Source organism: Heterodontus francisci, chromosome 2 (assembly GCF_036365525.1).
Source record: "Heterodontus francisci isolate sHetFra1 chromosome 2, sHetFra1.hap1, whole genome shotgun sequence".
In the NCBI taxonomy this organism is placed as follows: domain Eukaryota; kingdom Metazoa; phylum Chordata; class Chondrichthyes; order Heterodontiformes; family Heterodontidae; genus Heterodontus; species Heterodontus francisci.
Genome location: NC_090372.1, coordinates 193,834,338 through 193,848,833, shown reverse-complemented (window position 1 = coordinate 193,848,833; position 14,496 = coordinate 193,834,338). Strand labels below are relative to the sequence as shown.

The 14,496-nt window shown below is 44.2% G+C and overlaps 1 protein-coding gene across 2 annotated transcripts in view; it reads left to right on the top strand.

Annotated features, from left to right (window-relative positions):
- The window catches only part of LOC137349707 (protein mono-ADP-ribosyltransferase PARP14-like), a 97,455-nt gene that overhangs the window by 61,531 nt on the left and 21,428 nt on the right, over positions 1 to 14,496 (top strand). For both annotated transcript variants that reach the window (XM_068014996.1, XM_068014995.1), the window contains exons 12-14: positions 5,858 to 6,049; positions 6,927 to 7,535; positions 9,607 to 9,761. In XM_068014996.1, coding sequence (XP_067871097.1) covers positions 5,858 to 6,049; positions 6,927 to 7,535; positions 9,607 to 9,761 — 956 coding nt within the window. The remainder of the gene's footprint in view (positions 1 to 5,857; positions 6,050 to 6,926; positions 7,536 to 9,606; positions 9,762 to 14,496) is intronic.

Below are 14,496 nucleotides of genomic sequence, written 5' to 3'. Positions count from 1 at the left end.
GGGACAGGCTGCCAGCCTGAATAGGGATGACAGTGGCAGCCACTTAATTGGCTGCTGTTGACAAGTTCTGGCCCCTGGTCCCACTGACCACCGAAGCAGGTTCACCACCCTGGTGGCGAGATCCCTGCTGCCTCATAGCATCAGGTCAAGCATGGGCAGGAAAAGCTGCTGATTATCACCAACCTCAGCTGATGAATCAGTATTCCTCCATGTTGAATACCACTTGGAAGAAGCACAAAGGGTGGCAAGGGCACAGAATGTACTCTGCATGGGGGTACTTCAATGTCCATCAGCAAGAGTGGCTAAGTAGCACCACTACTGACCGAGCTGGCCAAGTCCTAAAGCTGCTAGATTGGGTCTGTGGCAAGAGCTGAGGGAACCAACAAGAGGGAAAAACCTCGGCCTCAGCAATCAACCTGTCGCAGATGCATCTTTCCATGACATTATTGGTAGGAGTGACCACCGCACAGTCCTTGTGCAGACAAAGTCTCGTCTTCACATTGAGGGTACCCACCATCATGTTGTGACAGTACCACTGTGCTAAATGGGATAGATTTCAAACAGATCTAGCAACTCAAAACTGTGCATCCATTAGGCGCTCTGGGTGATCAGCAGCAGAATTAGACTCAACCACAATCTGTAACCTCATGACCCAACATATCCCCCACTCTACGATTACCATCAAGCCAGGAGACCAACCCTGGTTCAAAGAAGAGTGCAAGAGGGCCTGCCAGGAGCAGCACCAGGCATACTTAAAAATGAGGTGTCAGCCTGGTGAAGCTGACTACTTGCATGCCAGGCTGCTTAAACAGTATGCAATAGACAGAGCGAAGCGATCCCATAACCAATGGATCAGATCTAAGCTGAGCAGTCCTGCCACATCCATTGGTGAATGGTGGTGAACAATTAAACAACAGGAGGAGGAGGCTCCACAAATATCCCCATCCTTAATGATGGGAGAGCCCAGCACATCAGTGCAAAAGACAAGACTGAAGCATTTGCATCCATCTTCAGCCGGAAGTGCCAGGTGGATGATCCATCTCAGCCTGCTTCTGAGGTTCCCAGCATCACAGATGCCAGTCTTCAGCCAATTCGATTCACTCCGCGTGATATCAAGCAATGACTGAAGGCACTGGATACTGCCAAGGCTATTGGCCCTAACAACATTCTGGCAATAGTACTGAAGACTTGTGCTCCAGAAGTAGCTGCACCCCTAGCCAAGCTACTCCATTACAGCTACACCACTGGCATCTACCCGACAATGTGGAAAATTGTCCAGGTATGTCCTGTCCACAAAAAGCAGAACAAATCCAACCTGGCCAATTACTGCCCTATCAGTCTACTCTCGATCATCAGCAAAGTGATGGAAGGATTGACCGTGCTATCAAGCGGCACTTGCTCAGCAATAACCTGCTCACTGACACTGACAGTTGGGTTCTGCCAGGGCCATTCAGCTCCTGGTCCAAATATGGACAAAAGAGATGAATTCCAGAGGTGAGGTGTGAGTGAATGCCCTTGATATCAAGTCAGCATTTGACCTAGTGTGGCATCAAGGAGTCAATGGGAATCAGGGGGAAGACACTCCACTGGTTGGAGTAATACCTAGCACAAAGGAAGATGGCTATGATTGTTGGAGGTCAATCATCGCAGTCCCAGGACATCACTGCAGGAGTTCCTCAGGGTAGTATTCTAGGCCCAACCATTTTCAGCTGCTTCATCAATCGCCTTCCCTCCATCATAAGGTCAGAAGTGGGGATGTTCACTGTGCAATATTCAGCACTATTCGCAACTCCTCAGATACTGAAGCAGCCCGTGTCCAGATGCAGCAAGACCTGGACAACATTCAGGCTTGGGCTAATAAGTAGCACGCTACATTCGTGCCACACAAGTGCCTGGTAATGACCATCTTCAACAAAAGGAAATCCAACCATGGATTCTAAGAAGGACAAGGGCAACAGATGCATGGGAACACCACCACCTGCAAGTTTCCCTCCAGACCACATGGCATCCTGATTTAGAACTATATCGCCATTGCTTCATTGTTGCTGAGTCAAAAACCTGGAACTCCCTCTCTAACAGCACTGTGGGTGTACCTATATTAGGTGGACTGCATTAGTTCAGAAAGGTTGCTCACCGCTACCTTCTCGAAGGCAGTTGGGGATGGGCAACAAATGCTGGCCTTGCCAGTGACACATCCTGTGAAAGAATAATTTTTTACAAAGTCTAATACCTCCTCTTTTAGCAATTTTTAGCCCATCTAGTGTCTCAACTAGCTGCTCTTTCACTATAACTTGGGCAGCATCTTCTTCTTTGGTAAAGACAGATACAAAGTACTCATTTAGTACCTCAGCCACGTCCCCTACCTCCATGCATAAATCCATTGTTAGGTTGCTAATTGGCCACGCTTTTACTATTTATATGCCTATAGAAGACTTTTGCATTTCCTTTTATGTTAGCTGCCAGTCTCTTATCAAACTCTTTCTTTCTTTGCCTCTCTTATTTCCTTTTTCACTTCCCCTCTGAACTTTCTATATTCAGCCTGGTTCTCACTTGTATTGTGCACCTGACAGATGTCATCTGCACACTTTTCGGCTTCATCTTACTCTATCTTTTTTGTATTCCAGGGAGCCAAGGATTTGTTTGTCTTACATTCCCAAGAGGGGGAAAGATATCTTGACTGTACCCGAAGTATCTCCTCTTTAAAGGAAGCTCATTGTTATGTTACAGTTTTGCCTGCCACTTGTTACTCCAATTTATCTGGGCCAGATCCGTTCTCACTCCATTGAAGTTGGCCCTCCCCCAGTTAATTATCTTTACTCTAGATTGCTCCTTGTCCTTTTCAATAGCCAATCTAAACCTGATGATGCTATGGTCACTGTCCCCTAGATGTTCCCCTCCTGACACTTGGTCCACCTTCCCCAGACCCAGATCCAGTAATGTCTCCTTCTTCATTGGACTGGAAACATACTGATGTCAAAAATTCTCCTGAACACACTCTAGAAACTCATGCCCCTCTCTGCCCTTTACACTATTACTGTCCCAGACTATATTAGGATAATTAAATTCCCCCATTATAAGTACTCTTATAATTCTTCATCTCTTTGTAATTTCCTTGCAAATTTGTTCCTCTATTTTCTAGTTGGTGGCCTCTAGAATGCACCGAGTAGTGTAATGGTACCTCTATTATTTCGTAGTTCTAACAAAATAGATTCTATCCTTGACTGCTCTAGCATATCCTCTCTCCAGTCCTTTTATCAGTACTGCTACCGCTCCTCTTTTCTTTCCTTCCTTTCCCTATCTTTCCGAGATACCTTGTATCCAGGAATATTTAGTGCTCAATCCTGCCCTTTTTTGAGCCAGGTCTCCGTTATCGCCACATCATATTTCTGCTTGGCTATCTGCACCTGAAACTCACCAGCCTTATTTACCACACTTGTTGCATTCAAATACATGCAAAGTAAACCTATTCGATAGGTTATGCAAACAAGCTAACCCAAAAAATTTCTTGTGTAAGTACTCCTCCAGACAATTGGCAGCAATAAAGTTTTCTATTGGAATGAAATTGGTCAATTCACCATGTGGAATTTTTAGCCAAGTATCCAGCTTTTATTGTGGTCTCCACCTAATTGTCCAGACACAGAAAATATGAATATATTGTCGTGCTCAGGAGAAGTACAGCGATTTTAAAAAAGGACCAAACTGAAGAGTTATTAAAAATTGACCTTTCCTTTAAAAAGTGGACAAGATGCTACAAATTACTGCTGACGGTCAGCTGACTGTGTCTGTATATTCAAATATCTCACAGTCTGTTAAGGACAAAAGGATACATTCCAAGCTAAGAGGTGTCAATTACACTCATCCTAAATGTCAAGTGCCATTTCTGAACTAAATGGGTTCTTCTGAAACAAAGAAGGTGTGAAGTAGCCACATCTTGGGCCATTCTGTGGTCAAAACAGGGAGGGGTCATGCATCTCCAAACAGAAGCTAATGTGAGAGATTTTTACCTTTAAAAAGTAGGTCTTGGGTGGGGGGGAGGGGTGGAGGGGGGAGAGAGAGAGATCACAAGAACATCACAGAAAGCCAGCCAAAACAAGAAAGGAGCCTAAAATAAAGGCAAAATACTGCAGATGCTGGAAATCTGAAATATAAACAAAAAGTGCTTTAAATACTCAGCAGGTCTGGCATCATCTGTGGAGAGAGAAGCAGAGTTCATGTTTCAGGTCAGTGACCTTTCATCGGAACTGGCAAAGGTCACTGATTTGCAACGTTAAGTCTGCTTCTCTCTCCACAGATGCTGCCAGACTTGCTAATTTTTTCCAGCATTTTCTGTTTTTAAGAGAGGATCACTGCTGTGAGTTCTACATTTCAACTTGGTGAAGCAAAGAACTGAAAGTGACCACTGCCTCCAGTCTGAAGTCATATCCACCAGAAAATCTACAAATGCCCAGGCCTGCAATTTAAAAAAAAGAGACTGTCTGCCGAGAAGATTCAACAGATTTAGAGGATTAAAGCCTAGAAATTACTGTTGCTGATATCATCATACATTTACCAAATTTCTCTCCTTGCTATTTTTATAACGCCATTTACCCTTTTATTTTAAATTAATTATTTATTGTCTTACTATTGCGAAGAGAATTGTATTATTAGATGTTCATACAACATCACCAACAATAATTTATAACCTTAAATTGATGAGTTATCAAGATTTAAAGAAAAACCTGACCAGAAGCCATGAAATTAGATTTTTAGATGATCACAAATAAGTGTAAGATATATTAGTCCAAATATTTACAGGAGTTAGTTGGGAAGAGGGGGTTAGTAGGAGCCAAGAACCTGGGAAATATGGGATTTAGAGTCATAGAGAGATACAGCACCGAAACAGGCCCTTTGGCCCAACGAGTCTGCGCCGACCATCGGCCACCCATTTATACTAATCCTACATTAATCCCATTTTTTCTTTCTCACATCCCCACCTTCCCTCAATTCTCCTACCACCTACCCACACTAGGGGCAATTTTTTTTGTACAATGGCCAGTTTACCTATCAACCCGCAAGTCTTTGGCATGTGGGAGGAAACCAGAGCACCCAGAGGAAACCCATGTGGTCACAGGGAGAATTTGCAAACTCCACACAGGCAGTACCCAGAACCGAACCCAAATCGCTGGAGCTGTGAGACTGCGGTGCTATCCACTGTGCAGAGGTCCTGCTGGATTTAACAGCAGGACCACATTTAAATATAGCTGTTGGATGGCTACAGCTAGGGAACAGCGAGGAGGAAGGAAGGACGAGGGCAAGATCACAGGGGTGAGGAGATTGTGAGGAGGGGGAGGAGATCATGGTTCAGAGGGGAGATCACGGACTGGGGGTGGGGTGGTGCACGATGTGAGGGGGTTCTCGCCTTCCTTCAGCTGTCTGGTTTCCCAAAACATGAATATTCTGAGCCCGAGCAGATTGTTTTAACTAAGCGGAATGCTGCCTCATTAACACATTTAAGTAACTGACCTGCCTCTCGAGAGCAGGTTAGACGTCACCTCTTCCCCCAAACCTGCCTCAGTTAAAACTGGAAGTCAGCATGTACAAACTGGTTGGGATTAGGTTTCAGATTTCTGAAAATTTAACCTGACCTCATGTCGGTCTTCGGGCTTAAAACTCTTCCCCACACTCTGGCCAACCCCCAACCCCCAACCATTGTCAGTTACTGCAAAAAAAATTTTTTTATATATCTAAAAGGACTGTAGTTTTTGCCAATGTAATCCAGACTACAAAGTAGCTTTAAAGTTTTCTACCTCTTCTGTAGGTTTCTCTGATTTATGACTAAGCAAATTTTGGTTTAAATTATTTGGAAATTTCTCAACAGGAAACAAGTTTCCAGATTTAAAGGTATTTGCAGCAGGAGTTTTAGATTCTGTTCGTTTGCATGGAGAAACAGTTCGAACATCTTCAATCCATGTGATAGTGAATGATTCCTCATCTGTTCACATCCCAGTATTTGAGGAGGAGTTGGCAAAGCTTCAAGTAGGAAAAGGTGGAATACTCAGCACAATGACAAGTATGTTATTTTTTAAACTGTATAAAACCTAAATATTCAGCTGTGAAGCACCTCATCTTGATCATAATAATGTGTAGCCACAGGGGATAACAGCCTATTCTGCAGAGTCTCTGATTCCCTTCAAAATGGTACAGGTAAGACACATTGAGCACACTACTTTAAATTATAGATGGCATAATTTTACTATCTTTAAGCCCTGGTGCAGCCCATCATCTGCTCTCCTTTAAGGGGATTCTCTCGCAGAGAAGAGCTTCCAAACCAATTTGTAATATTGGATGCATGCAGTACTGTAGAGTGAAGCCCAATTGCCCAAAGTCCCAGTCATGGCATTCATTATGGAAGCAATAACTTAGGACCTCAACCTTGGGGGAAGGGGCGGAGAGGGGTGGTGAATAATGTGCTGTCCTGGAATGTTAACACTCTTCAGGATAGCCTGGAGTGATCAGGTGATAGTGTAGCATTCATGGTACATTCATAACAATCTGAAGATCATGAGTTCAAAGTTATTAAATTGAATTCAATAAATCTAGGAACAAAATTGTTGTAAAAATCCAACTGGTTCACCAGCATCCTTCAGGAAAGCAAACCTGCCACCACTACCCAATCTGGCCTATAAGTGGCTCCAATCCATACCTCGTGCCTGATTCTTAATATCCTACAAAGTCGCCTATCAAGCCATTCAGTTGTAAAATCAATTTCAACCACCAGCTTAGGACAACTAGGAAGGGGTAATAAAATGAAGCCTTGCTAATGACACCTATTGCACAAGAACAAAGTTTGTTTTAATAAATATGAAACTTACAATACTTTTTTAAAAATTGTATTTAGATTTTTTTTTTCTAACAGTTATGAGTTGTTTTTAAATGTTTTGTTTCAGAGTATTTCGGGGATTGGCTAGGTGGAAACCAAACCTCTGAAGATACTACTAACGTGCCACAGCTCGCCATAGAGCCAGTAAAGTTTCAAATTTACTCCACAAAGGAAGAAAATATTCAAGAAGCATGGACTGATATTCAAAAGCTAGCAACTAAAGAACACATGCAAAAAACGATACCTGTAGAAATATCATTTGAGAAATTTACTGAAGAAGACATTGAAGAAATAGAAGAGTGTTGCAGGAGTATGCATGTATACCACAAGTTTAACCAAGTTGGCCACAGTATATTTTTATCTGGATGTATAACTGATATATGTTCTGTTCAAGATGTTATTTTCAAGGTGTGTCATAACATAGGAAAAAGAGAAGTCACATTGCGTGAAGCAATGTTTGTGATGGAAAAGGTGACCTGGAAATTCTGGGTGGAAGATCAATGGGAAACCTTCAATCCAACAGTGAATGCTGATCTTGAAAAGGCTTACAATGGGAAAGAAAATGAAGTAAAAGTAAAGATAGAAGGAGACGATTATTGTGTGATTGACTTTCAAAAATACACATTAACTGACTTTAATGGAATTACTTATCGCATTGATCGTAGATGTTCTGGGGGTAGGTAACCACTGTTCTATAGATATTTTTGATTAACAATTTCACTATCGATCATAAGGATACCTTATATGTAGACATTTTTTAAAAATATTAATTTAAATGTGTAAACTATGGGCTACTTTTATTTTGAGATTGCAAAGTGCACTCATAATTTGAAACTCAAAAGTAGTCTGAAGATAAAAGTATTTTCATATGTAAAAGCTCTTGCCAGAACTTTAATATTTATTTTATGGAAAATGATGCATTCAATTTTACAAGGAATGTTTGAATTTGAAAATAATTTGTTTCTGAAATGGATTGATAAATTTCTTTTTCATAAATGTAAGGGTGCAGGAACAGAGATCTGGGGTATATGTGCACAAATCGTTGAAGGTGGCAGGGCAGGCTGATAAAGTGGTTAAAAAGACATACAGGGTCCTGGGTTTTATAACCAGAGGCATAGTGTACAAAAGCAAGGAAGTTATGATGAACCTTTATAAAGTACTGATTCAGCCTCAACTGGAGTACTGTGTCTAATTCTGTGCACCACACTTTAGGAAGGGTGTGAAGGCTTTAGAGAGGGTGCAGAAGAGAATTACGAGAATGGTTCCAGGGATGAGGGATTTCAGTTACGAGGATAGATTGGGGAAGTTGGGGGTTGTTCTACTTAGAAGAGAGTGAGAGGAGATTTGATAGAGGCGTTCAAGATCATTAGGGGTCTGGACAGAGTAGATAAGGAAAAGCTATTCCCATTGGTGGAAAGACCAAGAACCAGAGGACACTGATTTAAAGTAAATGGCAAAACAAATAGTGGTGACATGAGGAAACACTTTTTTTATGCAGTGAGTGGTTAGGATCTGGAATGCACTGTCTGACTGGTGGAGACAGATTCAAGCGTGGCTGTCAAAAGGGAATTGAATAAGCATCTGTTGAGAAAACATTTGCAGGGCTACGGGGAAAGGGTGGGGGAGTGGGACTGAGTTGCCCTTGCAGAGAGCCGGCACGGACACAATGGGCCAAATGACCTCCTTCTGTACTGTAATCATTCTATGATTCCACGCAGTCTTCATTCCTCGAATGAATTTCAGCCTCCACATTCAAACCTACCGCTTGTATCTGAGGTGATCTGACTTAGATCTCCTAAATACTAGTTGGTGTTACTGAGAGGTTTGTCTCCAGCTGTTTGTAAATTTCTAACTTGTTCCCTTGGGGAGAAGTTGTTGTCAAGATCAGCTGAAGATTACTGGATTTTTTTTCCATTTGGAAATGCTGCCTTTCCCTGCAAATTAAATAAGGGCAAAGTTCAGTACAAGGGTTTATACAGTGAAGGGGGGAGGAGTGAAGGGAGGGGAGCAGATCACCTGACAGTACAAGGCATGAATTTCTTAAAGGGACAGTATCCCCAGGTGTTTCTGTATCTTGTGAGAATGGCAAGATTCTATTTGTATGTTTAGGTTGAATTTATTTTAAAAGATTATGGTTATTTGTAAACACTTTTTGTTGTACACTATAAGCCTATGAAGTAAAAGTTCTAGTTACAAATATGTCTCCTTGCTACCCACTTTTAGCTTTTTACTTTACACTAAGTGAAACATCACTGTAGAAAGTATATTTATTCGTATAGCTGGGGAAGCAATTATAGTTTGATGTTTGGGGGGGAGTGGGGAGACAGCAACCTTCACGTAGTTCTCTTGCTAAAGTAAGTTTTCCAACTTGAAAACCTGTGAACTAATGCTGTCAAGAAGGCAACTGAACCCTAGTCACCGGGCTCCCGGTCCAAGCATCAAACTGTAGGAAGTGAAAGGTGAACAATAAAAGCAGCAATGAATGTAACTATAACTTTTATTATCAATTTGTCATGATCAGCATTAATCATATTGTTTTATTGTTTTGAATAAACTGACACAAATAAATTAAACATACACTACAGCAATTGTAACTAGATAGTTGAATTGAAGAATTTTGAACTAACGGGCCTATCCTTCGAACAGGCTACCTATGCATAATTGCCTCTTATAGTAATGTTCCTAATTACGTAAAGTAAGCATCTGCTCAAATAGAATGCTTTTACCAAATTCTATTTTCATTTCAGATGAACTTCCAGATACCTGGGAGATTGTAGAAAACCAAACCACAGCCTCTGAAGTACTTCTGAAACCAGACTCCTCAGAATACCAGGAAGTAGCTGGTGACTTTATAAATACATTGGGAGACTATGCAGTCAGACCAACATTTAAAATTGATGCAGTAAGTATTGATATATATTGTGTGTTGTTGTATTTAGTAGCATAACAGGGACGTTCTGGAGAAAGTCTTATTACATAATACTATATACACTTTCATCAAACCTCCTAAGCTCGCATCCTTCATGCTGCTCTCTCTTCTCTCCAACCTAAATCTCATGTGACTATGACATCATCACTCTTACAATGGGAGGGGTCGCTCTCAATGTCTTTAGCATTAACCCTTTACATCCTTCTACTACAGTATCTTTTCCCAAATACAGTGTTAACAAAGATAACAGTTCCAAAATACTTTAAATATATTAATATAACCTCACTGAATCAAGCTTTACAGTTGTTCTCCGTGACCATTGGCTATTGCTATGTATGACTATTAGGTGCCCTCTACTACAAAGTGAATATTATTTAACATATGTTTTCATTTTTATGGTGATTATAACTGATTTATTCCAACTTGTACCTGCATAAAAATTAGACTATTATTTCAATGTGATAAACCAAATAGTTCTGAAAAGGCTAGATCATTAGACACAGTTACGTGTAAATCAAGAGATTAAATAAAATAAGTAAAATTATGGATTACATATTAATTGGCAATAAGAGGTGAGAGAGCAAGATCCAGAGATTTTGATAGATAAGTCATTAAAACTGTTTGCTCAGTTTTCACAAGGGGAAGACAGCAAATAACATGTTGGATGTGTAGCTAAATGTGTGATTCGTAAACTAAAGGAGATGATGTTGAAGCTGCATCTGGGTTTAGGGAGACGGCATCTGGATTACTGTGCTTTGGACACCTTGTTACAGGGAAGATTTATTATTATTATTGGAGGGAGTCTATAGGAAGATTACGAAACTGATTTCTGAACTTAGAAAACTGAATAATGAGGAGAGGTTTTCTGTGCTGGGATCTTAGTGCCTGGAATTAGGAGGGTACAGGGGAACTTTACAGTGATCTTCAGCATTGTCTTGTTTTTTGGTTCTGATCAGCCCCAAATTTGAGGATTGGGAGATCTCACTGAAATTTAAAGGCATCAAAAGGAAATAGGATAATTAGGTAATTTTTTTTCTTAGTAAGTGGGTGATAGAATTGTAGAACAGATTCTGCGTGGACCAGAAAGCCATGGGGGTTTTTAAAAAAAGGACTGAATGAATTCCTATTAGGAAAAGCGATGCAGAGTATTTAGTTCCAGAATCCTGGGTGGGGGTGGGGTGTTTGTGGTGGTGGGTGCGCATTTTATGCTCTCATCCGTGGCATGCTTGAAGGCAGGGAGAGCATTTAATCGGGCGGGATGGTGACAGGGGGGCCCCGCCACCTTCCCAGTTCCACCCCAATTAAGTCAGTGCCGGAAGACCTGTGGGCGGCCTTCCCGCCCCTCTGCCAATTGAAGCCCTCGAGTGGACAATTAATGCCCAATTAGGAGCCTCATCTCGCCACCACCGGTATTAGCCCAGTGGTAGGCAGGCCTGTTGGCACATGGGCAGCATAAGATTGCCTGCCCTTAGGGGGGGTGCGGGTCCCTTGTTCAAAGGCACTTAGTAGCTGATCGAGGAACCTGGCATCGGGAAGGGGGGCCCGCTGAGAGCCACCCCCCTGCCCTTGCTGGCGATCCCCCACAAACCCAACCCCACAAAACCCCTCCGACTATCACTCACCTGTGGCCTGAGTTGATTGATGATCCTTGGCCTTGGCTGGGTGCATTACTGGCAGCAGCCACCGCCTCTACTATGGTGCTGCTGAGTAAAGTGCTGCTCGCATAAGTAAGTGCGTACTTACCTGGCAGGGGAGAAACCCTGATCAGTGGCCTTTGATCCTGTCCTGGGTATTTTTTGAGCAAAGTGGTTATAACCAGTTCTAGAGCTTCAGGCCAGGGAGTGCTCAACACCGTTCGGGTGGTTATGAAGGATAAGGAAGGAGGTGCACCGATTGACCGTACCTTCTTCATCAAGAGAATCCTCATTGATTGCTGTGGATTCCAAGCTACGGATATCTTCTGCCTGCAGGACTTCCCCAGCAGTGGATATTTCGACGTGACGTTTAAGAACGTGGCAGGATGCATCAAGTTCCTGAAGGTGTTCTAGAAGAAGGGAAACCATTCTTACAGTGGAGCCGCCCTTCACGCTGTCGTCACAACGTGACCGGGTGGTGACTATTCACTTCTACAACCCACATGTTCCTGTAGTGGATGTACTTACCTTTCTCGTCAGGTACGTCGAGGTGGTCGGCAGCAGCACTGATGTCAGGGACCCGTTTCGGATTTGGACAAGTAAGCGGTAGGTCAAGGTGACCTTGAAGGTCGATGCCAACAGAGCCATCATCCACCCTCCCTCCAGCTTCGCTATCGGGGGAAGTCGAGGCTTCTTAGTTTATGCGGGGCAGCCCAGAGTTTGTCGCACCTGTGGCAATTCTGGTCACGTGGCAGCAAACTTCAGTACAGTCGCCGGCAAGAACTGCAGGAAGGAAGGCCATCACACCAAGGACTGTAAGCAGAGTAAGTGTTGCAACCTATGTGGTGAGGCAGGCCACCTCGACAAAACCTGCCCCAAACGTTGCCTCAGCTATGCTCAGGCAGCAAGGCCCAAGAAAAGGCTGGGAGAAGGAACAATGAATGCATCTGGTGCTGGGAAGGAGACAAGCAACCCTCTCCGCAGCAAGGAAAGTTTTACCTTGGAAGGAGAAGAACGGGGAGGCAGCTGAAACCAGCGACCTGACACCTACCCTGTGCCCGGAAACCCCTCCTCTACAGACAGAATCAATGGAGGAGGAGGCAGCTGATGGACAAACAGGTCAGTGGCAAGTGGTACAAAAGAAAACCACAAAGAAAAATCTGCCTAAAGCGGAACAGGTCACCACCCAAACCAGTGGCAAACCAGTGGCTACCGTCTGAGACAGACTACAGCAGCTCCTCTTCACTGGACGAGGAAGTGTCGGAATGACGGCACCTACAAAAGAAGCGGCAGAACTCCAAGGAGCTGGAAGACGAAGCCCCTGGGCACTGAAAGTAGTGATAGGCCCAGTGCGCCTCAAACCCAAAGCGCTGAACCGAGCGACATGCCCAGTGCATCCCAGCTCTGGGACACCGAAAGCAATGATACGTCTGGCGCACTCCAGCTCCAGGAAGCTGGGAGCAGTGATGTTTGAGGAGAAAACAACAGCAGAGAACAGCCCAATCCTTGCTGTTTACAAGACCCACCCCACCCCCCCCCCACCCGATGTCACCCCAGCAGAACAAACCCTGCATGAGAAACCAGGAGGGGTTTCTGAGCCCAACGAACGTGAAACAGCTCGTGTACACCATGGGTATGCAGGAACATACCAAAGGACTTGGTCTAGCAAGGACAAATGGTGTGGGAAGCAACAACTAACTTAAAAATGGGCATAAGGATTGCTTCAATTAACGTGCGTAGCATTAAATCCTCTACGCGATGTGTTCCAACCTTGGACTACCTCGCCAAGGTCAAAGCTGACCTACTGTTTCAGCAGGAGTGTGGAAGACCACACCTCAGCACCTACAGGCAATGGTTGAGATGGTGGTCCCATGGGCCATCGATCTGGTCAGGGGGTAATGATTCCCGTTCCTCCGGCCTGGGTTCTGCTGTGGGGAGGTAACTTCACCATCTGCGACGTTAAGGAGGTGGTGGACGGTCACCTCCTCGTAGCAGATGTAATGTACAACAATGCTCCGCTCTGGTTGATCAAGGTGTACGCCTCGGTTCAATGCAGCGAGTGGGTGACCGTCTTCCAGCAGCTCCAACTGCTGCTGGCGACATCCAGGCTGGTCATCCTAGGCGGTGACTTCAACTGCATCATCGATGCAGCTGGATGATCTGGCAGTGATGACAGCAAACTGGACGCTATGTCCAGATTCCTAATGGAAACAGTGAAAGATGCCAAGCTGCACGACGTCTTCAGCAAACCTGCAGACGGAACGCAGCGTAGATACACCTGGTCAAGATCGGACGGGTCTGCCCGTTCCAGGATTGACTTCCTGTTTGTGTCCCGTGCTGTCACGGTCAGATCCACCGATGTCAAGCCGGTCTTCTTCTCTGACTATTGCCTCTTACTGGCCAACTGTCACTTACAGGACGACCAACGGGTTGGCAGGGGGACATGGAAGCTCAATGCTACTCTGCTAACCCCAGAGAACGTTGAGGAACTCAAAAGGGATTACAAAGGTTGGAGAGCCGTGAAACCCCTCTTTGAGTCTCCAGTTCACTGGTGGGAGGTGATCAAGGAGAACATCAAGAGGTTCTTTATATTCAAAGGTGTTCAGAGGGCGAGAGAGAGACAGAGGGAAATGTCCCGACTGCAGAAAAGTATGCAAAATCTGCTCCGGCTGCAGTCGATGGGGGTCGAGGTCAAGGAGGACCTCCATGAGGTGAAGAGCCAGCAGGCCTCGCTCTTTGCCACGGAGGCCTCCAAGATCATCTTCCGGTCCAGAGTCCGCTCCATTGAGCAGGATGAGACGTGCTCGCATTACTACTTCCAAAAGGTACACAGAGAAATCTGTGATCAGCAGCCTGAAGGAAGAGGATGGCTCGGTAACGTCTTCGCAGTCTGACATACTAAGGATCAGCAAATCCTTTTATGCTGGGCAGTACGACACGAAGCCTACAGATAGCAGAGCCTCCCAGTCCTTCCTGTCATCTGTCACAGAGGTCTTAGATGACAGCATGAGGGAGAGACTGGACAAGCCGCTAACCCTGGACGAGCTGACAAAGGCCGTCAAGTCCTTCGAGAC